Source organism: Dromiciops gliroides, chromosome 3 (assembly GCF_019393635.1).
Source record: "Dromiciops gliroides isolate mDroGli1 chromosome 3, mDroGli1.pri, whole genome shotgun sequence".
In the NCBI taxonomy this organism is placed as follows: domain Eukaryota; kingdom Metazoa; phylum Chordata; class Mammalia; order Microbiotheria; family Microbiotheriidae; genus Dromiciops; species Dromiciops gliroides.
The window spans coordinates 69118742-69146211 of record NC_057863.1 but is presented as its reverse complement, the minus strand read 5'-3'; the positions used below and the strand labels follow the sequence as shown (position 1 = coordinate 69146211).

The 27470-nt window shown below is 49.1% G+C and overlaps 2 protein-coding genes across 8 annotated transcripts; one reads left to right on the top strand and one right to left on the bottom strand.

The window, feature by feature from the left end:
• Positions 1 to 11: 11 nt before the first annotated feature.
• On the bottom strand, positions 12 to 7742 carry RNF25 (ring finger protein 25). The gene is made up of 10 exons (XM_043992910.1): positions 7519 to 7742; positions 5875 to 5949; positions 5525 to 5627; positions 5366 to 5433; positions 5150 to 5219; positions 3214 to 3285; positions 2980 to 3120; positions 2485 to 2574; positions 1101 to 1235; positions 12 to 952 (listed from the first exon to the last, which is right to left on the bottom strand). Exons 1-10 carry the CDS (start codon positions 7740 to 7742, stop codon positions 398 to 400), a joined length of 1533 nt encoding a protein of 510 aa, XP_043848845.1. The 3' UTR covers positions 12 to 397.
• On the top strand, positions 7720 to 26872 carry STK36 (serine/threonine kinase 36). Of its 7 annotated transcripts, none has more exons than XM_043992905.1 (27): positions 7720 to 7858; positions 8452 to 8560; positions 8939 to 9079; positions 9207 to 9284; positions 9782 to 9912; positions 10269 to 10518; positions 11570 to 11663; positions 11882 to 12051; positions 12235 to 12422; positions 12830 to 12923; positions 13014 to 13157; positions 13459 to 13638; positions 14020 to 14117; positions 15009 to 15114; positions 15962 to 16112; positions 16246 to 16373; positions 16955 to 17059; positions 17378 to 17476; positions 17588 to 17676; positions 19690 to 19753; positions 20202 to 20312; positions 21595 to 21669; positions 22112 to 22283; positions 22966 to 23113; positions 23349 to 23496; positions 24574 to 25317; positions 26056 to 26872. In XM_043992905.1, the coding sequence occupies exons 2-27, from the start codon at positions 8474 to 8476 to the stop codon at positions 26203 to 26205; spliced, it is 3945 nt and encodes a 1314-aa protein (XP_043848840.1). In that variant the 5' UTR covers positions 7720 to 7858; positions 8452 to 8473; the 3' UTR covers positions 26206 to 26872. The 7 variants fall into 7 exon arrangements, with proteins under 7 accessions (XP_043848840.1, XP_043848843.1, XP_043848839.1 ...); XM_043992908.1 differs by having other exon boundaries at positions 7740 to 7858; positions 8390 to 8560; XM_043992904.1 differs by having other exon boundaries at positions 7837 to 7858; positions 8417 to 8560.
• The last annotated feature ends 598 nt before the right edge of the window (positions 26873 to 27470 follow it).

Sequence of the window (27470 nt, the reverse complement as noted above, 5' to 3'; positions counted from 1 at the left end):
CTCTCTTCTGATTGATTTTCCTGCTAGTATTTAAGAATGGGGAAAAGGGGAGAGAAAAGGTAGGGAGGAGCCAAGTTGTTGGGATTCCCACTTACCCTGAGGTCCTATAGAAACAGTCACAGTTGAGGAAACAGAACAAGTTTAGGGGTGCATTCCTTTTTCTAGCATTCACGGCCCTCACAACTTCCATACAAATACAGAAAGATTATGGAATTAACCCGCCAACTTTGCTGAACATTCCAAGGCATCTTCCTTCCATCACCAATTTGGCGGAGAGAGCTCCTAGACTAGCCCCTTTCTTTCCAGAGGCACCAGCGAGCAGAGAGTTGGCTGAGCTGGGCCAATACTCTTTATTGCTTCCCTCCCACCCATTCTTCCCTGTCCCCCCACATTCGTGCTAGGAACCCTCCTCTGGTTCCAGGCCAGGAGGTTCCCTCCGAGCACTGGGCCGGTAAGCTCCCCGACCTCGAGGCAGGCGGGGGTAAGAAGAGCCAGGCGGCCGGCCTTTGGAACGTTCCCAGCGACCACATTCCCAGTTCCTGCGGTTTGGGGCCCCCTGCCAGCCGCCAGCCCCCTTCTCCTTAGTGGGGCCTTCAACCCTTTGACTCTGAGGCTCCGGCTTCAGGTCCGTGGGCTCTTTGAATGGCCCTTCAGGAGGAGGCAGTTCTTGTGTACAACTGGAGCCTTTGGGGGCAGAGTTCCCACTTCCCCGCAGGTCTCTCTGCTCTGACTGCTGCCCAGGGGTCCGGCATGCCCTGGAGGTGTCTCTTTCAGCTCTCTGGAGCTCATTCGGCCCCTGCTGGCTTGGCCCAGCCCCTGAGATCCTTTCTCTTGTGTGCTGAGGGGCAGCGGGCAGGCTGTCTTGGGGGGTGGGTAAGGCTGTGGCAGGGGCACCTGGTGGCTGAGATCCCTTGGAGGCATCCAGGGCTACCTCAGGTTCCACGGGGGAAGGCTAGAAAAAGCAAAGTGGAATGGAGTGAGGACAGGGTCCTCAAGGACAGTGTCCAGCTTCAGCATCACCCCTCCCTGTCACAGCATAGCAGCCCATGGTTATGCACCCCAGGGGGGAGGGGGAGGGGCCTAGGGGCCAGCCTCCTCACCTGTTGGAGGCTGATGAAGTACCGGTTCCGTTCAGCTTCCGGATCTATGATGCCCCCCCGCTGCTGCTGCCTCTCATAGAGCCGCCGGCGCTCCTCCTGCTGCCTCAAGCTCTCCGCATCCGGCTGGTACGGCTCCTGTAGGAAGAGAGGGGAAACTGACTCCTGCTTCTCCCCCACCCGGCAGTGGTGGAATCTTCAACCTCAGATGAAGCACCATTTTGGAGAAACCATTTCTAGTCATCCTTCCCGCTTTTTGGAAATCCCTCAATGAGTTTAAGCCTTTGCTCCTAATTCTAGAATACTCGGGGCTCAACTGAGAAATGGTCAAAGGGTATGAATAGGCAGTTTTCAGATGATGAAATTAAAACTATACAGCCATATGAAAAAATGTTCTCAATCACTTCAGATTAGAGAAATGCAAATTAAAACTACTCTGAGATACCACCTCATACTCATCCAATTGGCTGGTATGACAAAAATGGAGAATGAGAAATGTTGGAGAAGACGTGGGAAAACTGGGACACAAATGCACTGTTGGTGGAGCTGTTAACTGATCCAACCATTCATTCTGGAGAGCAATTTGGAACCATGACCAAAAGGCTTTAAAACTGCACACCTGGGGCGGCTAGGTGGCGCACTGGATAGAGCACCGGCCCTGGAGTCAGAAGTACCTGAATTCAAATCCGGCCTCAGACATTTGACACTTACTAGTTATGTGACCCATGGCAAGTCACTTAACCCCAATTGCCTCACCAAAAAAACAAAACAAAAAAAAGTTAACAAGTAAAACTGCACACCCTTTGATCCAGCAATACCACTACTAGGTCTGTATCCCAAAGAGATCATGGAAAAAGGAAAAGGATCCACATGTACAAAAATATTTATGTCAGCTCTCTTTGTGGTAGCAAAGGATTGGAAATTGAGGGGATGCCCATCAACTGAGGAATGGCTGAACAAGTTGTGGTATATGAATGTAATGGAACAGTATTGGTGCTTTAAGAAATGATAAGCAGATGGGTTTCAGAAAAAACTAGAAAGACTTACATGAATTGATGCTGAGTGAAATGAGCAGAACCAAGAGAATGTTGTACATAGTATCAATGTTTTGTGATGATCAACTGTTATGGACTTGGTTTTTCTCAGCAGTGCAATGATCCAAGACAATGCCAAAAGACTTATTGTGGAAAATGCTCTCCACATTCAGAAAAAACGAAGGATTCTGAATGCAGATTGAAGCATGCTATTTTTACTTTTGTTATTGCTTTTTTGTTATTGTTCTTGTTTATTTTTTATGTTTTGTTTTGTTCTGATTAATGTGGAAATGTGTTTAACATGATTGTAATGTATAACCAAAAAAAAAAAAAAGTACAGAGGACCCTCTTACCAGAGGATGCTGAGGTGGGGGAGCTGCCTGTAGTGTGTCGAGGTCATATACCAGGAGTTCTCTGCAGACTGGACACTGGACACCAACACCCTGCCAGACAAAATGGCTGGTGAAAAATCTGTCCCCAAAGAAAAGTTATAGATGGTGCCTTTCTCTTTTCTTTGAGTGTGGAGCACTAGAGATGTCCTATTTTTTCCAATATGTATCAATTTTACTAAACTGTTTCCTGCCCCTTTTGCTATCAGGGATAACTGGGAAGAGAAACAAAAGGGAAGAGGCATGCTTTGGAAATGTAGGTTTTGTAAAAACTGGAACCATGCCCATATCCCAGTGTGCCCCTAGAGGGGGTCCAGAAGCAGTGGGCCCTTTCTGAAACTAGGGTCCTGGGGCCAGGGCTTAGGGAGAATGAGTATGGTGTTTGCTCAGGGGAGGGAAGAACTCAGAAAGGGGACGGCTACATCTGGTAACAAGGGAACACGCCCCAATGCAGTATACCTGCTCGACTGGAGAACCTGGATGTTGCTGCTGTTCCTCTTTCTGAGCCAACAGTTCTTGCTCCATGTGCTGGATATAGCGAGCAAGGCAGTGGCAGTGGAAGTAGTGGTAACAGGGGGTCTTAGTGAAAGCTTCCTTTTCCTGAGGAAGAAAGGAAGTCCACCAGCTGTCTGGGCCAGCGTTTCCGTATTTCCCTTTCTTCCTCCCTGGCACCCACTTCCTAGGAGCACTGACCTGGAAGCCATAGAGACAGATGACACACTGGCCATGTGGAATATTGTTGTCTGTGAGGATCTCCTTCCCCTTCTAGAAAGAGAGACAGGTGGGGGAGAGGGGAGAAACACTTAGCTTGCTCATGAGCCCCATGGTCCGGTCAAAGGCTGGGCTGAGGGGGTATTCTCCAGCAGTCTTCCATTTAGGGAGCTCTACCCTGGATAGACTCTCCATTTCTGTTATTCATATACTTGCCACCTATAGGCAGTCACTGCTTAGGGCAAAGCCTCAGCCATCTGAAACCCCCAGGGAACAAGGATTTTAAGCATCATTTTATCTTTTAAAAATATCATTTAGGATTAAAAACTTTCTAAAATGCATTTTATACTTCTCTCTTCTTAGACTTATAAGACAAATGTCTTGCTAGTTGTCATATTAATTACTGTGCCAAGGTGTATTCTAGTGAAGCCCTCAGGTCCTAATAACAAATAATTCCAAGACTGCTGTGATTTGGGGTTTTCTTGCCGGTTCTGGTTTTTTCCCCCCTCTTACTGACAGATTTAGGCTGTCCCTTCCCATTGCTGTCAGGGGATCTGCCCGTGGTCGTCGCTCCCTTTAATTTGTGCTTCTAATCTATGGTAATCAAGCTTGTTAAAGTTGTTTCTATAAGGGGAACAGGTTCTGAGCAAAGGCCAGAGGGACTCTTCTGTCTGTGAGTGCACAAGTTTTCATACATGAATTTTTGTGACATCTACTTTGAGGAAGATGCTTTGGCTTCCTCAGCTCTTGAATGTTCTAGATACAAGCACATCATACCAGTGCCTTGCCTGTCTCATGACCAATCTGTGTTCTCTACCTGCTTTGAAACCTGTCCTTCCCCCAAGAAGCTTTTGTGACTAATGCCAGCTGACAATTTCTCTGCTTAGTATCACTGCTGCCCTTGTAGGGTTAGTCTATTCCACTGCCGAGTCTGGACTTCGGGGACTGTGCAAGAAGGATGGTTAATCCTGAAGCAGATAACTCAAAATAATAGCTCCTATTTATATTGGTGCTTTATGGTTAGAAAGCATTTTCACACGCATTAACTTTTTTGATCTTCCCCAAATTCCCATAAGGTAGGTAGTACAAAAGTATGATTATCCCCATTTATATAGATGTACTTAACGGTCTTGAATTTCAAAGCAGAAAAGCCACATTATAAAGTCTCGACACAGGAGGGAAGTAGAAGCCTAATTTATTCACCCTAATTACTCCCTACAATCCATACCTCTCGGGTTGGGATTCTAAAGCGATCTTGGTTTTCTACCCATGGAATATAGCTAGAACTGAAATATTAAAAAACAACAACAGAGTGTAATTATAAAGAGGTATGGTCTTCAAGCAAGTGTTGTGGTAAAGTACAGTATGAGACAGTGTGGTCTACAGGAAAGGTAACCTCTCTTTCCCTCCCCCTCTTCTTGTGAGAGAAGAACCTTGTAAACATCGAAATGCTAAGCAAATGGAGGTACTGCTTTATGGATGTTCTGTATGCTTGATGAGAAAGTAAGTTTTGACTATAGAGACTGTTTTCTGTTTCCTTTCTATCTCTTACATAGCTCCGGTGTTTACACTATCTTAAACTGAGTCTCAGACATACAGATAATCCATATGTTCAACTACTTTTCTCTCACCATTGAGAAAAAAATAGGAAATGAAGGAAGCACCATGCTAGATAAAAAAAAAAAAATTCTTTTAGACTCGTCAGCTTTCAAGATATCAGAGTAAACAAGTGAAGAAGTCTGTAGAACCTCCACCTTTGGCGAGCTTTTAAAACAGGACCCTTATTGATTTGGAGGAGTCTTAGCCAAAGGGAGGGAAAGGGTTGAAAATGACTTTAGGAAAAATGAATGTCTCTGGACTCATGGCTAAAAGCTGCTCTGGTAGGACACAAAGGAGGTCTCCCTAGGGCCCAGCTCACCTCAATGAGTTCATAGAGTACAGCAGTGCCCAGTCCAGCCTCAGCCACACAACTCAGTGCCTGTGAGATCCTGGGAAGGAGAACCCAATGCCAATGTTAAGATAGTTCCTTTCCACTTCTTGAAAAAGAGATACCCTATGTTGGTTCCCCAAGGTTTCCTTAACCTATGTAAACTGTGCCCTACCTATACCCTATGCTGGCCAATGCAACACTTACTTGTGGATCTGTTCATCTGAGAGCCCACGGGGGTTCCGGATAGAGATCTTAGGCACCTCATTGGGATACTGCAAAAGAGATCCCAGATCAGGATGGGGCACCCTCTCTCCCCACCCTAGCATTTCTCCTCCCTTTGTGGTCACCCAATAAGCATCTCACCTGTGCAGGGACCAGCAACACCAAGGTAAAGCAGACAAATTGTGAATCCTGGTCTTCAGCTGTGGCAGGGTGCAGAGTGATGCAGATCTCCCATGGTGAAGACCTGTGGGTGGTCACTGTGATGAACCAAGATGGGACTGAGTAGGAACTGGGGGGTGAGGGGTGGGGCGACTTGAGAATTCCCTTCCTAGAGGAATGAAGAGGGAATCTGTCCTATGTTAAGTTAAAGGTATAACCCTCCATTCCTTGAGAGGAACCTGTTCTTCACTTCTCACAATTTCTCAGGACTAGATGATGGTCATGCCCTTATTGCTATCAGAAGTCCCTCTCAGTCCCAGTTGGATACTAACCTTCCATTTCCTTGAACCACCTGTAATTCATCCAGGTAGATAGACTCCAGCACCTCCACTTCAGAGGGTAGAACCCTAGGGAAAGAGATGGCTTATGTACCACATCCCTCCTTTTACTGTCACCCCATGAGGAAGGATGCATGTTCTAGACTGTACTGGAGAGTGAGGTTGGTTAGGAAGAACTGGTTTAAGGTTCTAGGCCATCTTCAGTCTTCCTTTTCCACAAGTTGGGGATCGTTTCTCATGGCAATCACAGGCTTGGGGATTTTTTACAACTATACAGAAAAATCACATTTGTTGCTGTCTTTCTGTAAGTTTCCTGAAAATGGGAAAACATTAGGAAACCCTCCTTTGCCCAAAGAGGGACCTAATCAGGGCCCAAGAAAGACTGATGCCCTACAAGAAAGAACTTGCTGTTTTAAGAAAACAGTAGTTCCAACACATCTCTTAGGTCCCCAGTCATTCCTTTTCTATACCTACTTCAAGAAGAGAGGAAACAGAATTTTGGAGCATGAAGGGGCTTCAAAATCCAACTCTTTCATCTTATGAATGAAGCAGTAAAGGTCTAAAAAAAATTGTACTTGCCCAAGGTCTCACAGTTGATAAGTGGCAAAATTAACATGAGAATCCACATCTTCAGACACCCAAACCTTTTAGTCCTTTAGTGTGTCTTTGGGTTGAGAGGCCATAGGTTTAAATCTCAGCTCTGTCACTTACCATTTGGGTAACCCTGGGTAAGCAAACTTATTTTTTTGTGTGTGTGAGAGGGTTGGATTACATGGCTTCTAGCTCTAAGTCTGTGATTCTACCACCTCACCATTGCTCTAAACCAGATGCATGAATGCTGGTCAGTAGCATTAGAGTCACCTATATAATTACCGGTTACCCAAGAAACTACACAGAAGCCTGAGTTTTGACCTTTTTCTCTGGTTGTTCAAAAATGTCACAGGCTTTTTTTTTGTATCACTCCTCCAAAAAAAAAAAAAAAAAGAGGGGGAGGGGATAATTGGTTAGCAAAACCCCTTAGGTGCAGGTATGGCCCTACTTCTGGCTGGCTGTGGTTCAGGCCCCAAACTTCACAAGGCAGGGTCATTTAATAATAGCAGCAGGATCACCAGTGATTAGTTGCGATGTGCCACCAACTCCACCCATGCTGGACCCATGACTAAGCCCCATTGCTTGGCTTTGGGGATGCTGGCATCCCCGAGAACGTCAATGCCTACCAACATGAAACACGGTGCAAGGGTGGGAGTGGGGGATGCCAAAGCCCCGCCTAGTCCTCTGCCCTGGCTGGGGGCCCCCTGAGCTTTGCATCTCCTGGACGCGCCGGGAGCCCCCCTGGCCGTGGGCCGGCCCTGGGCCCCGCGGCTGCAGGAAGTCGTCGGGGCGGAGGAGCAGGCGCTCGGCGGGGGTCGCGGGGGGGCCTGGCCGGCTCCCGCGGGGCTCGGGGCCAATAGGAGGCGGACGCCCAGTCGGACGAGGCTGGAGGCGTGGGCCGGCTCGGCCGCCAGACCCCGGGGTGCTCCCGCCTTCGAGTTCCGCGACCCCCCAAACCCTCCCCGGGCCTCCAGGAGGCGGCCGTGGGCCCGCCCCGCCCCAGGCCGGGGGCGACCGCCAGCCAGGTCCCGCGTCCCCGGCAGTTACCAGTCCTCCTCCCCGGCTGCTGCCGCGGCCGCCGCCATCTCCTCCTGCTGCCTGCGCCGGAACCGGAAGTGCCTTCCCGTAGGCCAGGAGGCGGAGAGGCCGAGGGGCCGGCGGCCCGCCGCCGTTACTAGGCGACCGTAGACGCCGGGGTCCTCGGTGGGGCCTGAGGCTGCGGGGCGACGGTTCGGAGCTGCCCGCAGAAGTGCCTCCATGGAGCGGGCCATTAAGCCCTCCCTCCGCGTCGCCCAGGCCCGGGCGCCTCCGCCCGCCTCGGAGGGAGGGAGAGGGAGGGGAAAGGGCCCCTCGGGGAGGCCGCCTGCCGGTGCTGCGGACTAACTCGGTCAGGCAACCGGGGGGGGGGGGGCTGTTGGGGGCGGGGGCGGAGCCCGTCCCGGGTCCCGCAGCCTGGGGAGTTTAAGCTCCAAGGCTGGGGGTGGTTGAGGGGCTGGTGAGGCCCGGGGTCCCCCATGTATTTTGTTTCAGGGCTGGAGAGGTTGGGGGTGGGGGGAGGTCTGGGAAGGATTCAGGGGTCAGGGCGGGCCGACACAGTAGGGGGTCAAGGGTCAGGCTGGCTCTTGAGGCTAGGGTCTGAGGCTGAAGTCAGGAGGGTGGGAGGCAGGGACAGGGCTGGTGAGCTCTGGGTTCAGGGTCAGGTGACGATCAAGGATCAAACTTAGTAATGAGGCTAAGGAGGAAGGGTCTTGGGGTTGGGGGTCAGGTCAGGGAACAGGCCTGAATGGCCTGTCTGGGGTCACGGTCAGGAGAAGTGGGGACAGAGGTAAGAGAGGAAATATGGCTGACGCACCCCCCCCAATTTCTTCTCATTTGAATTTTGTGCTGTCTTACGCCCCCTTCCCCCCCCCCGCCAAAGACTCCAAAGTATGTGAATTTGCCACAGGTGCTACAGAGTTTGATCGGCTCTTCCTCCTCCAGACTCAGAGATCTTGGAGCCTTGATGATGGAGAAATACCATGTGCTAGAAATGATTGGCGAGGGCTCCTTTGGAAGAGTGTACAAGGGTCGGAAAAAATATAGCGCCCAGGTACTTAAGAGAGAGGGAATGTTTTCTTGTTAAGTTTTTTTGGTTTTTGTTTCTTGGTTTTTTGGGGTAATGAGGGTTAAGTGACTGGTCCAGGGTCACACAGCTAGTAAGTGTTAAGTGTCTGAGGCCGGATTTGAAGAGAGAGAATGTTTTCTGAAGGGTTCCAGGCCACCACAAAAGGAAAAAGACGGAAAATGTAGAATCAGAGTTTGGCCTGGATCACCTAAGGGTCTCTTAGCATCTCTTCTTGTTGGGTCCTTGTCCTAAATTGGAGAATTCTTTATCCTGAGAGTTTTAGCGAAAGTCAGAGATGGAGGGAAGAAAGAGATGCCAGCCTGTTTTCTCTTTCTCCTTCCCTTCTCCCCTTGCATTGCGAAGGTGGTGGCCCTGAAGTTCATTCCAAAGTTGGGGCGCTCAGAAAAGGAGCTGAGGAACCTACAGCGGGAAATTGAAATTATGCGGGGCCTGAGGCACCCCAACATTGTGCAGATGCTTGACAGCTTTGAAACTGACAAAGAGGTGAGTGAAGGTTAGTCCTTTCCCCACCTCTAAACCTTGCCATAGGGGTCCCAGGATCTGGCAAAGGAGAGAATGTTCCCATCTCCAGATGACTTGAATTAAACCCGCATTCACATTCTCCCTGTAGGTTGTAGTAGTAACAGACTATGCTGAAGGGGAGCTCTTTCAGATCCTAGAAGATGATGGGAAGCTACCTGAGGATCAGGTATCCATGATTAGTTAATATCCTTCTCTCCTGCCTAGCCTCCCTACTGGTTAGGACTACAGAGTTGGGAGAATTTCATAGTTGGAGTGTTGAAAGGAGTTATAGTATCTTAAGTAACCTTAGAGAGGGACTGGTCTGGAGATTGAGAGGGAAGAGTCAGGTGGGGTTCCTACCTACCCTGTCACCTCCAGGTTACTAGGATTATGACTTGCCCAAGTCTCCATCATTAACCATTGTAATTCCTGGGTTTCTCTGTGGTCTGGCTTTGTGAATCTGTCCTGGGGACCCATGAAGTAAGGGATCTTAGCAGAGCTGGGCTCTTGGGGAATGAGGGAATATCGAGGGTATTGGAAAATAAAGGTTTGAGGAAGCTGGGAAAGGAACCCCTCAGCACAGCCCTTGGGAATAGCATTAGGGTTGCTCAGAGTGGCCAGCCTCAGATTGGCTTCTTTCCTTTTCTCGTTTCTTTCCTTCTTCCTGACTGATTGGTTCCTCAGGTTCAGGCCATTGCAGCTCAGTTGGTATCGGCCCTATATTATCTGCACTCCCACCGTATCCTGCATCGTGACATGAAGCCCCAGAATATTCTTCTAGCCAAGGGTGGTGGCATCAAGCTCTGTGACTTTGGGTGGGAATCCCAGGCACCATTGCTACTCTGGGGGAGGGAGACAAGGTCCTCAGTGAATGGCAAGGCTAGACTAGATAAAGGGTTTGATTTGAGGAGCTAGTTTCAGGACTGGGGTGGTGGGAGAAGGGAATCTTCTGGACCTTAGAGAGCCAAATCGAGAGAGATTCTCTAGCTAAGCTGGGGGAACAATTTGGCTGAATGAGAGTGAAAAAGGACTAGGGTTAGGGTTAGAGATATTGTCTTGGTTCAGTTTATGATGGATAGTTATGACATTAGATTTGACTTTTCTTGTATAACTTCTCACCTTATGCCATTAATCCCCTTCCCTTCCCCTTTCCCCACTCTCTCTCTTCCAGTTTTGCCCGTGCCATGAGTACCAATACGATGGTGTTGACATCCATCAAAGGTACACCACTGTACATGTCCCCAGAGCTGGTGGAGGAGCGCCCATATGACCACACTGCTGACCTGTGGTCAGTGGGCTGCATTCTTTATGAACTGGCTGTGGGCACACCACCTTTCTACACTACCAGCATCTTCCAGCTCGTTAGCCTCATCTTAAAGGACCCAGTGAGATGGCCCCCAACGATAAGCCAGTGCTTTAAGGTGGGGAATATGGACAGCACAGAGTGGGGAGGGGGAAGCTAAGGCAAAGGGACAGAGCGTCTTTTCCTAGAAATCTATTTCCCTCCTTTTTCCCAGCTCCCTTTTCTGGAACTCAGTTTCCCTTTTCTGGGCTTAGGGCGGAATTTGGGAAAAAAAATCATTGGCTGTTGATGAATTGTTGAAGATGGACATGAACTGCAGGTGCCGTTCTGAGGGCTGTTACCATCTGAGAGATGGTTTCTCTGCTCCTATCCTAGGGCTGAGTTTTCAGCACGACTGGGGAATCAGGGTGCTGTCCCCTACACTTTGGCCACTTTAGCCCTGGCTTCAGCCTCTGACATTTTCCTTTGACTCTAAAGTCAAAGGACTCTAAAGTCTAGGATTGCATACTAATTAATTGAAGGTAGGAATGGATGCACTGTAATGGATGTCCTTTATCCAAGCTGTTGGAGGTGCCAGTGGTGTTGAAATTTCTCCCCCTCATTTTTTGCAATCAATCAACTGATCGTTGAGAATGTATCAAGTGCTGACTATGTCAGGTAATGGGTGCTAGGTACCGGGGAAACAGAGACAGACGAGAAACCCCCCTGCCCTCAAGGAGCTCACATTCCAACAAGGAAGACAACCTACATATGCACAGACACTAGTCAAGACCCCGGCTTCCTAAGGCCTGGGAGCAGCGTGGGCTCTTCAGGCTTCTGAAAACAAAGAAGGCTTATTGAAGACCAACTCAGCTTCTGAGGAAATAATCAGCCTAGTGTTTATTGAGCCATCCCTTTGTTCAGTGCACTTGGGTATATAGAGATGGATGTATAGGGCATGTATAGTTGGAGTGAAACACATACATACAAAACAAGTCTAAGTCAGACGTGAAACAGCCCAAGCAGATGGTAGAGGTGGGGGGAGAGTGGCCAGGAACAAAGAAAGGTGGAAACCAGAAATTCTAGGAATCAAAGGGGAGGAGATGATGGGGTAGTCTCGGTTTGGGGAGAGGGATGCTGAAGGCAGAAGAGAAGAGGGATAGAGCACTGCCCCCCCCCCCCCCCCGCAGAGTTTCCTGCAGGGCCTGCTCACCAAGGATCCTCGTCAGCGGCTGGCCTGGCCTGAACTCCTGTACCATCCGTTCATTGCTGGCCGAGTTACCGGTGAGTGCTGGTCCCGCTCCAGGGTCTCCTTTGACCCCTGTTCCCTGGATTCCATCACTCAAACCATCCCAGAGTCTCCGAGTTGGAAGGGAGCCCTTCCTTTTTGTACCAAGCTTTCTTCCCTTGTCCCCCTGAAACCTTTTTGGACTGTGGCTTTAGTCACCATTTTGCTCTCCTTAATTCCAACGTGGCATTCTCTCCAACTCTTCCCCCTGCAGTGACCTCTGAACCAATGGCTTCTGATCTGGGAACGCCATTCACCAGCCGTCTGCCCCCAGAGCTTCAGGTTCTAAAGGAAGAACAGGCACACTGGCTGGCCCCCAGGTCTGGTCAGTCCCGTATTTTGCGCCAAGCCCGGAAGCGCATGGCTGAGGAGGCTAGGCAGAAGGTATTTGGGACAGAGGGGAAGCCCAGGTCTTTTTCTTGGTTAGGAAGAAAATTTGTGTTGGAGAGGGCCAGAGAGGAAACTGGAGGAGGAACAAGACTTTCTAGACTTTGGAGAAGTCTTAGGACAAGATCCAGGTTATCCTGTGGTGACCAGGTCTCTCCAATCTGTTTCCAACGCCCATAGAAACGTCTAGACCCTGGAGCTTCCCTCGAGCAAGTAGACAGAGCAAGCAAGGCGGTTCCTGTTGTAGCCCTGTTGCCCAGACTGAGAGCTGCTTCTCAGGATCCTGACCTCTCATCTAGAGCCCCTTCCCCAGAAGAGAAGAACAAGTGGGCAGCCTGGGAAGCCAGTGAGCTTCCCCCTCCTGCCCGGTAAGGAGGCATGTGCAGCCACACACTGGGGAAGTGGCCGGGAGCAGCCACAGCAGTCTTGGCCCTGGTCAGAGGAAGCACTGCCTTGGGAAGGCAGGCCTTATGGCTCAGGATTCCCAACTGAGAGGGTGAAAATGATCTCCATCCTAAGATTAACTAGAGCCATGGAAGCCCTAGAAGCAAGATGCTAGAGAAGGCTTGATCAGACAGGGCCATGCTCAAGGGAGCCTCTTCCACTGGCTTATCATTTCTTTTCTGGATCAGATCTTAACAAGAAGTCACTTCCACCTACATAGCCTTATGTGGCCTTTCCTACCTCCTGTGTGGGGCTTTGGGGGAGGGGACGGTTCGTGTGTCCTCGGCCTCCCAGAACTGGAACTCAATTCCTTCAGCATCTTCCCCGACAGGGAGACCCAGATCACCCAGGAATATGATCAGGAGTTCCCAGAACTAAAGCAAGAAGCTGAGGAAACCACAAATGCCGTGACCTTGGAGACTGAGGTGAGATGCTGGTGCCTAACCCCTTGCCCGTGGCGTTCCCGTGTGGCGCTCCCAAGCCCCATCATTCCCCCTTCCTTCTCCCTGGGCCAGGAGCCAGACAGTGATAACGAGTGGCAGCACCTGCTGGAGCCCACAGCACCTGCGGATTTCCAGCTGAAAGCCCCCCTCACCCTGCTTTGCAACCCCGACTTCTGCCAGCGGGTCCAGAACCAGCTGCATGGGGCTGGCGGTCAGGTGATGAGCAGGCCAGCAAGAAGGGGATGGGCCAGGGTGGGGCCGCAGAGGATACAGAAGAAGCGGCAAGGGATGGAAGGGAAGGAGCGGGGAAGGGCAGGAGGGAGAGTGTGAATGGGATCCCCCACCTGGCACAACCCTCGGGCTCCGTGCAAGGGTTCAAGGGTCTGAGGTCAGAAGGACATGAGGACCTCCCTGGTCTGTCCCCCTTCCCCCACGACCCACCCCAGGGTGCTCTGGGTCCTTTTATTAGGGAGTGTTAACACTCTGCTAATGGCTGCTCTTCCCCAACATCCCCTAGGTCCTAGAGGGCATACTAGATGGGGCTTACCGCCTGCTTCCCGCCCTCCGCGTCGTGAGAAGCCTCCTGACCACCTGCAGCGACTCAGCCCTGCTCTACTCCTTCTGCCGGGAGGCCGGGCTGCCAGGCCTCCTGCTGAACCTTCTCAGACACAGCCAGAGTAGTGTTAACATCCAGCAGGTGAAGACCTGCTCTCATAGCAGACCCCGCAGCTGCCCAGAGCCCTCTGCTCCCAAGCCCCTTCCCCTAAGTGTGCCCGTGGCCCAGCCCTTCCTCGCCTGGGCCTCTCTCTCCCTGCCATCCTCTTGCTCTGCCCATGTTCCCTTTTCTCCCCCATCCTGTCTTTGGCCGAGTGAGGTAGGGGATGGAAAAGAGCACAGAGGCCATGGGCTTAACTCTCCTCTCTGGTACTCACTCTGTGACCTTGGGCAAGGTCCTGCAGCTTTTCACCCACAATCCCGTGGGACTGCTCTCTCTTCCTCTCGCTGTCCTCCCCTCCCAGGTCTGTCTGTCAGTTTCTTCCTGCTCTGTCTCTACTTTAATCCCTGTCTTCCCTGGCAGCAGCCCTGGTGTGGAGCTTTCTTGAGAGACCTGGTGGCCACAATCCAGGCCTACTTTGCCAGCAGCTTCAACCTGGAGAGGAGCCAGACGGGTGACAGGTAGGTTGAAGGTACAGGGATGAAGGAGCCAGAAATGTAGAACTTCCTCTGGATTCTCAGTGCGCCTTCAGCCCGCTGCCCTGCCCTGCCCTGCCCTGCCCCTCCCTCCCAGGGACGCTGGAACTTCAGGAGAGAGGATGGATAGAATGCTCAGGGCTCTGGTGGGGGGCGTCTCTGAGATTCCAGCTGGAAATCCAAAGTCCAGAGACACAGACTCCTGACTTTTGGCCAGACCTTTGCAAACCCCAGTCAGTACTGAGGAGGTCACAGCACCTGGAGATTTCCAAGAGCTACAAAGCTAGATGGTGCCAGATTGATCAGAGCTCTGGGCCTGCAGTCAGGAAGACCTGAGTTCAAGTTCCGCCTTAGACACTTCCTCGCTGTGTGGTCATGGGCAAGCCACTGCACCTCTGTCTGCCTCAGTTTCCTTCTCTGTAAAATGGGGATAATAATGGCATCTACCCTGAGTTCAAATCCAACCTCAGACACTTGACCTAGGTGTGTGACCTTAGGCAAGTCACTTAACCCCAGTTGCCTCACCAAAACCCCAAAAAACAATAATGTCATTTACCTCCTGGGGTAGTTGTGAGGATCGAATGAGATAATAATTGTAAAGCACTTTGCAAACCTTGAAGCTATATGTGAACTCTTATTGTGTTCGGGGCAAGAGGATACACTAATGTGTCCTGAGGGGGGGGGTGATTCCAGGTACCCCCCACAACTACCTGTAGCATTAGAGGGATTGTCTTTTCAAATTCCTTATTAGGGAATCCTGGGAAACCAATTTGCAGTAGCTTGAGAGAAATGTGTGGAAGGTACAGGGTCAGAGCCTTCGGTGTCCTCAGGATGAGGATGGATGCTGCCTTCAGCTCACAGAGGCTTCTTTCTTAGCCTCCAGGTATTTCAGGAGGCAGCCAACATTTTCCTGAACCTTTTGGGGAAGCTGCTGGCCCAGCCTGATGATGCTGAGCAGACCCTGCGGAGGGATGGTTTGATGGTAATCTTGCCCCCAGCCCTGGCTTATTAACATTTTCTGCTCTCCTGCCCCATCCTCTTCTTTGAGGTTTTTCTCAGCTCTGATCGTCTCTGGCTATATAGGATCCAACCCCAAATCCTTCTAGTGGAAGATACTTCATAATGATTTTCTGTCCTCCAGCTAGTTCTTTATTCCAGTGATCCTAGCCAGAAAGCTAGCCTTCTTCTTCTTAAAGATCACAAAGAAGGGCTTCCTTGTCTAAATCCCGTGCCAGAAAGTAAAATTCTTCATGTCTAACCCCAAACCTAAATTCTCTTGCTGTAAACTTGAAACAGGAATCAAGTGAGAGCCTCAATAGTTTGCTGTCTGTGGCCTTTATTCATAAGAAAACAAATGGGACAGCTAGTTGGTGCAGTGGATAAAGCAATGGCCTTGGATTCAGGAGAACCTGAGTTCAAATCCAGCCTCAGACACTTGACACTTACTAGCTGTGTGACCTTGGGCAAGTCACTTAACCCCCATTGCCCCACCAAAAAAACCAAAACAAAACATAAGAAAACAAACGATTTGAGCTTTTCAATATTCATTCCATTTTCCCACTATAAACAACTTTTCTTCACCCCAACCAAACCCAGCTCTTTTGTCTCAGGGGCAGGTGTTGAAGGCCCCAGGCTCAGTATGGGATGTCTGCAGTAGGACTCCTGCTCTGGGCTTCCAGTTGTTAGCACCTATCGTCCCTGGGCAGGAAGTCCCCAGCCTTGGGATTCCCACACACAGCTGTTTGTGGTTTGGGTCAGTGATACCAGGTATTGACCTGCTACTTGAAATGGGACGCTTTTAAAACTACACCAACTCTCCTTTCTTCCAGTGTTTCACTGATTTGTGTAAGACCATGGACGGCAGCGGCCTTACCATCTCCAAGTCCTTCTACTCGAGCCTCCTGACCACACACAGGCCTGTGCTGGACGGCCTCCTCCATGGAATGGCAGTCCCACAACTCCCTCTTCACACCCCACCAGGTGACCAGAGGGAGTGGGGGACGTCCACCTTTTCCGTTCAGCTCCCTCCTTCTACCATGTTTCTCAGACTCTGTTTCTGGAAGATGAGTGTGCCAGCTCCTCCATACTATACTCTCTTTTCTGACTTTTGAAGGTGCCCCACAAGTCAGCCAGCCACTGAGGGAACAGGATGAAGATCTGCCCAGGGCCTTTGCTACAGCACTTGCTGCCATCTGCACTCTCCCAGTGGGGCTGCCTGGCTGCTGGGAGTCCAAGGAGCAGGTATGAGCTTTGGTTGTCACTTTCCCTCCCTATCGGACCAACTCCTCACGTTGGGTCCCAAAGACTCAACTCCCTGGTCCAAATCCCCAAGGGTTCTGGCACTGACCTCCCCCACTGAACTTGGACTGGGCCATCAGGCCTCCTTAACACTGCTCACTTAATGCCTTTGCTATGGAGTCATTTGTGGGATGTGTGACTGTGATTCATCAGGATTCCACCCAGCCTGGTTATCTTTGACTGGCTAAGAAAGGGGATTCGAGATGGCCAGAGTTCAGTGATAAATCTCCCATCCTGTAAGACTTGAAACTGATCCCCTATAGGGATGTAGAGGTCCCAACTGAGTTGTTTCCCTGGGGCTTCAGAGCCCCTGCTCCATGCTGGGCTTCCCCCCTCCCTTCTTGTCAGTGACAACTTCCCCAAGGCCCAGCCTTGGCTGGGTTCTTGGTTTTGGTCCCCTGTTTCTGGGGGAGGGCAAAAGGGCGCTGCCGTATGGGAGGCTAAGAGCAGGTGTGGATCCAGGTGAGTGTGCCCGCGGACGTAAGGTCTGGAGCTTGGGCTAAGGGAGGCAATCTCACCTTCAGGTCTCCCGACATTTGGCAGATCAGCTGACAGAAGACAGCAGTCAGCTTCGGCCGTACCTCTTCTCCAGTCTGCAGCATCCCACTCTTTCCTTGCACCTGCTCAAGGTATTGGCCACATTCTACCACGGAAAATTTCCACTACAATACCACCTGAGACCCCTATGAAAAACAGATCCTTGAAGAAATCCTGTTATAAAATCGTTCCTAAACAGACATGCCTGTTGGACCTTAAGAATTCCTCTCTTCCTCCAACCCTCCCCCAAACCCTACAGCCTAGTTCCCAACATATTCCATACTACCAGCTGTGGAGCCAGTCCCGGGAGCCCGGAAGATGGAACAGGGTGGAAGAGGGCAGTACTGGCTGGTTCTTGGGCGTGAGCACCCTCCCTTTTGTACAATAAGCTTCTCTGCGTATCTCCCCAGGTGCTGTATGCCTGCTGTCATGTCAGTGACAATCTCTGTAGGCGTTTAGACCAAGAGCCCTTGGTCTTAGAGTCACTACTCTTGCTGGTACAGGGTAAGGTAGGTAGCACCAATGTGGGAAGACACCAAAGTCCTGGTGCCTCCTTGGGAGCCCGGGCATCTTGACTTAGGAGGTTGTCCTGAGTTCCTGATTTTTTTTTTTTTTTGCAGGTAGATGTAATGGATCCGGAAGAGGCTGCTGAAGCTACACTTCACCTCCTTTCCCTCCTGGTCCTGCGACTTCAAGTCTTACCTCCTGGGTAAGTATAACCCTGTGGAGTTTAACCACGGAGACCCTCCTGCCCAGGGGTTTATGGGGTTTATGAGAAGGACTCTTTGTCCCCGGAGAATGAGAAGGGCATGGAACAGAGAGTGCCAGTGCTTCTGTTCCATAGTATGAATGGAGTGGCTCTACCACCTATCAGCTTGGTCTTAGAAGTTGATGTTCTATGAAGAAGAGAAAAGGGGGGGAAAATGTACAAAAAATATTTGTGGTAACTCTTGGTAGAGGCTAAGAATTGAGAATCAAGGGAATGTCCATCAATTGAGGAATGATGGAAAAAGCTGTGCTATATGATTGTAGTGGAATGGTCTTGTGCTACAGGAAATGACAAATAGGATGACCCCCGAAAAACCTGGAAAGACTAATGAACATCAATGTATAGTGAAGTGAGCAGACCTGGGAGGACATTGTGCATAGTGACAGCAGTATTGTTCAATGAGAAATTATGAATGACTTAACTACTTTCAGCAATGCAATGATCCAAGACAATCCGAAGGAACTAATGAGGAAGCTTACTATGCACCCCCATAGAAAGAACTGATAAAAAAGAACACTTATGGATTATACATATATAACCTGGTTGCAATCTTGTGGAGGGCAGAAGGAAAGGGAGGGAGGGAGAAAAATTTGGAACTCTAAATCTTATGAAAATGAATGTTGAAAACTATCTTTACATGTAACTGGAAAATAAAATAAATGTTTGTTGCTAATATATTACATTAAAAAAAAAGAAGTTGACATTCTCACATATATGAGGAACCAAGCTAAATTTATAAAAACAAGAGCCATTCCCCAGTTGATAAGTGGTATGAACAAGTAATTTTCAGAAGAAGAAATCAAAGCTATTAATAGTCACATGAAAATGCTCTAAATCACTAATAATTAGAGAATTATAAATTAAAACAACTCTGAGGTACTACCTCACACCTATCAGATTGGCTAACATGAGAGAAAAGGAAAATGACAAATGCTGGAGGGTTATAGAAAAATAGGGACGTTATTGTTGGTGGAGTTGTGAATAGCCTGACCATTCTGGAAAACAATTTGGAACTATGCCCAAAGGGCAATAAAATTACACATACCTTTTGATCCAGCAATACCACTACTAGGCTTATATCCCAAAGAGATCATAAAAAAAGGGGAAAGGACCCATGTGTACAAAAATATTTATAGGTACTCTTTTTGTGGTGAAAATTGGAAATTGAGGAGATGCCTATCAATTGGGGAATGGTTAAACAAGTTGTAGTATATATTTTCCCCTTTATTTCCTTTTTTTGTGGGGCAATGAGGGTTAAGTCACTTGCCCAGGATCACACAGCTAGTAAGTGTCAAGTGTCTGAAATTGGATTTGAACTCAGGTCCTTCTGAATCCAGGGCCGGTGCTTTATACACTGCGCCACCTAGCTGCGCCAAAGTTGTAGTATATTATTGTGATGAAATACTATCATAGTATAAAAAATGATGAGCAGGATGGTTTCAGAAAAATCTGGGAAGACTTACATGAACTGATACAAAGTGAAATTAGCAGAACCAGAACATTGTATACAGTGACAGCAATATTGACCAATGTCAACTGTGAATGACTCAGCTATGCTAATCAAAACAATTCTAAAGAACCCAGGATGAAAAATGCTATCTGCTTCCAGAGAGAGAACTGATTAAAGCAGACTTTTTTTACTTTCTTTATGTTTCTTACTTTTTATAGTTTTTTTTGTTTGTTTTTTGCACCATGGCTAATATGGAAATATATTTTGCCTGATTTCACATATATAATGGGTATCACATTGCTTGCCTTCTCAGTTGGTGAGGGAGGGACTAGAGGGAGGGAGAGAAGAAAATTTGGAATTGAAAAAAAAAAAGAATATTAAGAAAAAAAATAGTAGGAAGTGCTGATGGGGAGTTTTATTGGGGCCAGGGCAAAGTCCTGGTTCCTCCCTTCCTTAATCCACAGCAATCCTTTCATGACCCTTTATGTCTCCTCTTCTCCCAGGGTGAAGAAGATAGGCAATGAGCTTGCTGTTCTTTTTGTCCATTCCCCTGTTGTCTCTCTTGTGGTGAGTCTAATCTAGCTCCTTCCATTCTCCTCACGAAACTGTAGAAGTGGAACAACTACCCCAGTTTTAGCTGTTTCTGGAGAAGAGTCTCTTGCTCTACATCTAGACATGGTTCTCTCCTCCTCTAACCCCATAGCCATTCAGATTCCAGTAGCACATAGTAGGCACTTGATGAATGTTTATTTGACTGGATTAGATGGGATATAGCACTTAAAGGTTTGCAAAGATAAGCTTCATAACAACCCTGTGAGGTAGGGGCTATTATTATCCCCATTTTACAGAAAATTGAGGCAGACAGAGGTTCAGGGACTTGTCCAAGGTCACACAGCTAGTAAGTGTCTGAGGCCAAATTTGAGCTCATTTTTCTGAGTCTGACACTCTATCCACTGCACCTCCTTGCTCCCTAGTGTCTCTCATTCTCCCTTTACCCCCTTCATCTCCTTCCTAGAGTGCAGCAGCTGGTCTGCTGTCACAACTCAGCCAGCAGGGCGTGGTCTTCAATCTCCAGCCCAAGGAGTGGACTGCTGCAGCAGCACATGCCTTGTCTGCTCCTGCAGAGGTAAGATGTTCTCAGAGGAAGCTATGACTTTATTCCACACTGTTTTGATGTTTGAGCTCACTAGGATAGATCTAAATGCCGCCACACCTGAAATAACATACTCTCACACGGCTGTCCAACTGGTGTTGCCCAGAAGCAGAAGGATGATCTCTGGAGGAACAGAATGGCCAGGGTCTCTTTCCCTGTCTCAGGCTCTAAGATCCCTGTTACTGCTGTTTCTGCTGTTGGATCTTCATCTCTCCCATTCTATTCCCCATGGAGATGGAGAATGGTCACCGTTATCTGTTAACTCTTCAGAACCCACACTCAAGCCCGTTGTGGCTTTCCCAAAGCTGAACAGTCTCAGTGCCTTTCCCCTTTCCTTTTCTTTCCATTCCCAAGATTTCTCACCTCCCCTTCACCTTGTGCAGTCACTGTTAATACTTCACTGCACCGGGGCAGCTAGGTGGCGCAGTGGATAGAGCACCGGCCCTGGAGTCAGGAGTACCTGGGTTCAAATCTGGCCTCAGACACTTAACACTTACTAGCTGTGTGACCCTGGGCAAGTCACTTAACCCCAATTGCCTCACTAAAAAACCAAACCAAAACAAAAAAAAAAAAAAAAAAAAAAAAAAAAAAACTTCACTGCACCTAGCTGCCTCATTTCTCCTCTTGGCCAAAAGAAATCAAGCATTTTAGCCTTCTCATGATGACTGCTTTCCATCAGTTAAATTTTGGTAGAAAATAGTGATAACAGAAGTCATTATCTTTGCTTTTTCCCACTCCCTTTTTTAATGAGTCAATAGTTCCTTGAATAGGTTAGGTTGAAACTATTGTGATTTTACAGAGGGTAATCTCATTTCTTCTCAATTGGTTCTGATTGTGACCCTTGCTTTGGCTAGTCAGTGACAACATGCCCACTGTATAAATAAATAAGGGCCTCATTGAGAGGCACATAATTGGCTACAGTGGTCAGCGTGAGCACCAAGCCAACCAAGCTATAGGCTACAAGCTTTCTTTCTGTTAACATTTAACAAACTTTTGGGGAAAATACTTTTTAGGCATTTGTTGGGAAATATCTATTGTGTTCAAATGAATCACTTTTTTAAAATGAAAGTGTTTATTATATCTAGTGTGAGGTTTCCTGTGGAACCAAGGATGGAATAAATATCCCACTCTAGTTTTCCTGGCTGCCCACCTGCCTACCAGACAAACACCTCCCCCTGCTGCTCCCAGTGAGGTGGACAGGCCCCTGCGGGTATATAGTTCCTGTCCACACCTTTCCTTTCCTTCTCTGTTGCAGTTGCGTCGTACTCCACCTGGGGGTTCTGGATTCTACGATGGCTTGTTGTTTCTTCTGTTGCAGCTCATTACCCAGGTATCTGTACAAGCTGGACAGGTGGGAAATAGGCATGAGAGAGCTAGGCTGCTCTGCTGCCTGGGACACAAGGAATTTCAGTTTTACCTCTGTTTAACTTGCTATATCTGCTCCCTTTCCTCTTCCATCTCAGAGATATGGCACTTCTGAAGCACCAGCTCAGCTCCATCCACTGAGAACCAATAGGGATAAGAGGGAAATCTATTTCTCTCCCCCCCACCTCCCCCAGAGAGCTAGTCCCTTCTTTCCACAGATAGACATGAATGTCAGGGCTTGTAGGAGTTGATGTGGAGAAGGCTAGAGAAATGAGCCAATGTTGATACCATAAAGAAGAGGGGATGGTTTTTAGGGTGCCCTTTTCCTATACATCAGGGGCCGGGAAGAACAGCCGGGAGTTTTGGCAACTGAAGCCCAGCCATCACCTGGATGCTTTCTCTCTCAGGGTGGGGCTGAGATAGTGCAGGATGTGGCCAACTCAGAACTGTGGACCATTTTGTGGCACCGATTCTTCATGACACTGAGGCTGTCTGAGGAGGTACCCACCTCGGAGGACGAGATGACCCTGCCTAGCAAACCCATCCCAGAGCCTGAATGGACTCTCATCTCTCCCCAAGGTAGAATTCCCAGTTTTTGAGTCTCATTCGTTGACTTGTTCAAAGTCGATGGGGTGTGAGCTCTTTTGACTTCCAACCTTTGACACCCACATAGCCCTAGCCCTCCCTAGCTTCCTGCCCAGTCCCATCCTTTGTGTCCTCCCCATCGTAAGGTCACTTTGGTCCTCCTTTGATGATGTTTGGGGTTGGCTGACTGTGACCTTGAGCAAATCTCTTAGTGCTCCCAGGATTCAGTTTCCTTATCTGTAAAATGAAGGGGTTGGCTTTGACCGCCTCTGACATCCCTTCCAGCACCAGATCCAGGGACCTTTGATGGGTCCTATTTGCTGCTTGGAATAGCTTGGTAGGCAAAGGCTATTCCTGTTGTTGGAAAAGACTGGGTGGCTGAAGCACACACAGAGAGAGAGAGTTGCTGTAGAATTGTCTTCCTGGTTTTTCAGGGAGTGGAGGCAGTTCAGTGTGATGGAAAGAGCTCTCTGGGCCCTCTTGAGCAAGTCCCTTCCCCACCCTGGCTGTTATGTCTGTACAATGAGCAGGGGGTTGGACTAAATGACCTCTCAGGGCCCTTTCAGCACCAGCACTATGGTCCTGTGAGCCCAGGACTAGCCCTTGGCCACAGGAGTCATCGGACAGTGGGGTCATTCCATTTTCCTCCTCGCCCTTTCACCCTTTGTGTTCCCAGGCATCACTGCTCTACTCAACCTCGCCCTGGCAGTCTTCACCCAGGAGCCCCACCTGTGCCTGCCCCACTTGATCCAGCATGGCAGCATCCTCATGTCCACCCTGAAGCACCTGCTGTCCCCCACCTTCCTGCAGCAGCTAGGCCAGGCGTGAGTCTGGGATTGAGCCGACGGAAGGGCCGAGAGCGAGGCTGTGAAAAGAAGAGAGCCAGACGCCCGGGAGATGGGGGAGGCGAGGGGGTGGGGGCTGGACCATAGCCCTAGCCTTAGGGGGTGCAGTCTGATGGAAGGAGCCAGTCAGTGGTCTGGGAACGGCTAGGACATGGTCCCAAGTAGTGGGGAAGAGAGGCAGACCTAGAGTGTTTTCCCCATATTCACTCCCCAGCCAACGTGGGTCTGAGCTCCTTCCCACTGTGGTGCTCCCAGTCTGCCAACTGCTCTGCTTCCCTTTTGCCATGGACGTGGATGTTGACATTCTTCTAAGTACCCTGGCAGACCTCAGGGATTCCGAAGTGCCAGCCCATCTGCTGCAGGTGCGTGGACAGGGCGCAGATATGCTATGGAAGATGGCGATTGGAAGGCTGAGGGGGGCAGGCAGCGGGCTGGTTCCAACAAAAATGTGTCTCCTCACCAACCATGGGGCAGCACTGGCTTACTTCTGCATTCCCCTTCTTCAGAGTTCAAAACTCTCTTGTAGAAATCATTTTCAGTCATTTCGCCTGCTTCTGGTGGTGGCAATCACTCTAGCAATCTCTCATGGGGATATGCAGCAACTGCTAGTTATTTTCATAATAGGTTCCATGCTTCCTATTGTAATCCCACCTTTTAAGGCCAAAGATAGCGTCTGACCAGGCCTGGCAAAGGGCAGGGAGGTCAAGGAGGAGTTGGTGTTGGTGCTCAGGCCTTAATGAAGACCCCTGATGGGAGCTGGTCCATGGTTTCTGCTCCCCATCAGCTCTGCATCCCCAAGCATTGATCAAAGTTCAAAGGGAGCATTGGCCAGGAATTTCCTTGATAATCTTTTTTAAAAACATTGTTGAGGCAGCTAGGTGGCACAGTGGATAAAGCACCGGCCCTGGATTCAGGAGGACCTGAGTTCAAAGCTGGCCTCAGACATATGACACAAGCTGTGTGATCCTGGACAAGTCACTTAACCCCAATTGTCTCACCAAAACAAAAAAACCCAAAAAAACCAGTGTTGATATCTTGTTTTTACATCTACCAAATTCCTCGCAGTATCCTTTCTCCTTCTCAGAGAGCCATCCCATGTAGCAAATAATGTTTTAAAAGAAAAATTTTAAAAAGAAAAAAGTCAGCAAAACCCAGCTAATACATTGAAAAAGCATGAGAAATATGCAGTGTTCCATCCTTGTGTGACAAGGGAACTTCTAGCACGCCTTTGGGCACCTCTTTTCTTTGGTTAGAAGTGCCTGAGGGAGACATGCTGAACAGGCCTCCTGTTTGGGGGATGGAGGCCATGGGACTCAGGACTTCCTCTTCCCTCTTGGGCTCTGTCCTGGGGCTTGGCTCCTCTTGTCCCAAAAGACTCCTTCCCCTGGAGCTCAAGGACACCCTTCTCTTTTCTCATCTGCTCATTTTTATTCTCTCAGGTCTGTTGCCGCTACCTCCTGCTGCCACAGGCTGAGCTGCCTGTCAGCCTTCTCACTCGACTGGCCCTCACAGACTCCACCACCCTCAACCAGTTTGTAGCTGCTGTGGCTGCTTCACCTAACACCATCACCTTCCTGTCAGCCGCCTTGCTGGGTGACCAGCCCCTTCTGACCTCTGACATCCTCTCTCTCTTAGCCCATGCGGCCAGAGTCTGGCCTCCTGCCCACTTGCCTTTCCTGCAGGACCTCTTAGCTGGGCCTGATGAGTCCTACTGGCCCCTGCGCTGCCTTCTGGGCCACCCGGAGAATCCAGTCCGTGCCCGGGCCTATGGCCTCTTGGGCCACTTGCTGCACCACAGCACTGCCCTTCGGGGGGCCCTCCAGAGCCAGGCAGGACTGCTAAGCTTGCTTCTGGCTGGGCTAAGGGACAAGGACCCTGCTGTTCGCCGCAGTGCCAGCTTTGCGGTTGGAAATGCAGCTTACCAGGCCGGGCCGCTGGCCCCAGCTCTAGTGCCTGCAGTGCCTAGGGTAACCCAGCTGCTAGGTGATCCTCAGACAGGGACCAGGCGTAATGCAGCCTCTGCTTTGGGCAACCTGGGCTCTGAAGGGTTAGGGGAGGAACTGTTGCGATGCCAAGTGCCACACCGGCTCCTAGAAACTGCATGTGGAGATCCTCAGCCCACTGTGAGAGAAGCTGCCCTCATTGCCTTGCGAAGCCTCAGACAGGAGCCCTGTATCCATCAGGTATGTCCTCAGAGACCCGGAAATCAAAACCCTGAGCTCCTGTTGGCCATATTACCTCACAGACTGCCACTGGGGAGGGAGAATCTGGGGGTCAAGAGGAAATGCTTCAAGGCTTCTATCCAGTCTCTTGCCCTGAGGGAGGGAAGAGGCAAGATGCATCTGGGGCTTGGGGGAAGCCTAGGGCATGGAAGTCGGGGCTAACCTGGGCAGAGATCTCAACCCTGGGTCACTGCCACTGCTGGTTCTCCTTTTCTTTTTGTGGAGAAAGTATGAATCCTTTATAGCACAAAAGAGAACAATATCCTTGACCCTCCTGGCCTCCAGTTTTTCCTCCTATTCCCCTTGACCTCTTCCAAGCTCTTCAAGGACCCGTTCCATACTTCCATTCTGGGGATATAACCACACCTTGTCTTTGATTCCTCACCAACCATAGCTGCAGTAACATTACAAATAATCAGGCTTCCTTGATTGGTCGCTTAGTAAAGATGTTACATTCTTACCTGTAATGAGGGAGTAGGAGCATAGGTGTCTACCCAGCTAGCTCTTGAGGGAGTGAGGCATTGCCCCCTTGATCTTGTGGGAATGGCAATCTTCTCATGTTTCAGAATTAGCAACCAGACAACAGAGCAGGGATAAAGAAAAAGGAAGAGACTTGCTAGGCAGGTCAGCCAAAGGCAGAGCGCAAGCTACCTCGAGTAGTTTGAAGTGGCTTGTTCTTTCCTTCTGTTCTACTCCTAGGTGTTGGTGTCCTTGGACGCCAGTGAGAAATTAGCTTCCCTCTCTTCATCTGGCCCGCTACCTCCTCACAGTAGTGGAAGTCCCCGACCTTCCTCTGCCAGGCACTGCAAGAAACTCATCCACCTCCTGAGACCAGCTCACAGCACATGAGTTTGAAATCCCAGGGCCCAAGATGTCGGCCTCTTCAGACACCCAAGAGGTCCTGCCCTATCCATATTTGCCTGTTCCTCTCACACAAACCACCAGTTTACTGAGAGGCCAGAAGAGGGAGACATGGGCCTTTGATGATCACAGATCCACAATGATCCCAATTAGAAGTCTTATTTTCCTCCAGCTACTGGGAGATTTCTGCCTTCTCAAGACAAAATCAGACTTCTTGGGACCAATATTTCTCCTTTCAATCTTGGAAGCTCTGTTGGTTCCACAGGACACATTTCTTTTCCATATGCTGGGATATATTCTTTCCAATAAAGCACCTTTAATCCCAGGAACTAATTTCATGGACTCAAGAGAACCAATCTCCTAACTGGAGCTCCAAACTCGTCTCTCTTCTGGGAGTTCTTCACTCTAGCCCCAGTAGGCTTTTACTGTTGGTGTGCCAGACCCCATGTCATGAGCTGGGAGCAGGGTCTATGCTCAGCTCTGGGGCGTGTTTATAAATACCCGTATGTCTCCCTATCACTCGGGGCCATCCCATGGACCTCCAGTTTCCACTCTCCACCCCAACACCTAACCCCTATTTTGTACTCAGTTTTCCATCTATGGTTGAGGGGTGTTATATCAATTTTTTGTAGCCTTGTTTGTAAAGTCTTTTAATAAAAAAGTGCTTCTCATCCTTCCTCCAATGAATTTCCTTAAGTTTCTCAAAAAATAAACTCAACCAGCACATAAATAATTATGACCCAACTGTCTATAGTGCTGGTGGTCTGTGATTGGGGGAGGGTAGTGGAAGCTGTTAACAGACTGATTGCTATTACTAGAGTAGGTGAAATGACTGGTAATGACACCTGAATCACCTCTTATAAGTAGTACAGTATTTTTTTTTTATTCTTTTTATTTTTTACATATAAGGTATTTTATTTTTTGTTACATGTAAAGATAGTTCTCAACTTTTGTTTATACAAACTTTACAATTTCAGATTTTTCTCCCTCCCTCCCTCCCCTCCCTCCCCGCTCCCCTAGACAGCAGGTAATCTGACATAGGTTATATCTATATATCTATATACATATACATATATAGATATAGATATCTATACACACACATATATATATATACACATAATAACATTAATCCTATTTCTGCATTAGTTCTGTTATAAGAGAAAAAATCAGAGCAATGATGAAAAACCTCAAAATAGAAAAAAACAACAGCACCACAAACAAAAGAAATCGTATGGTTCATTCAGCATCTATAC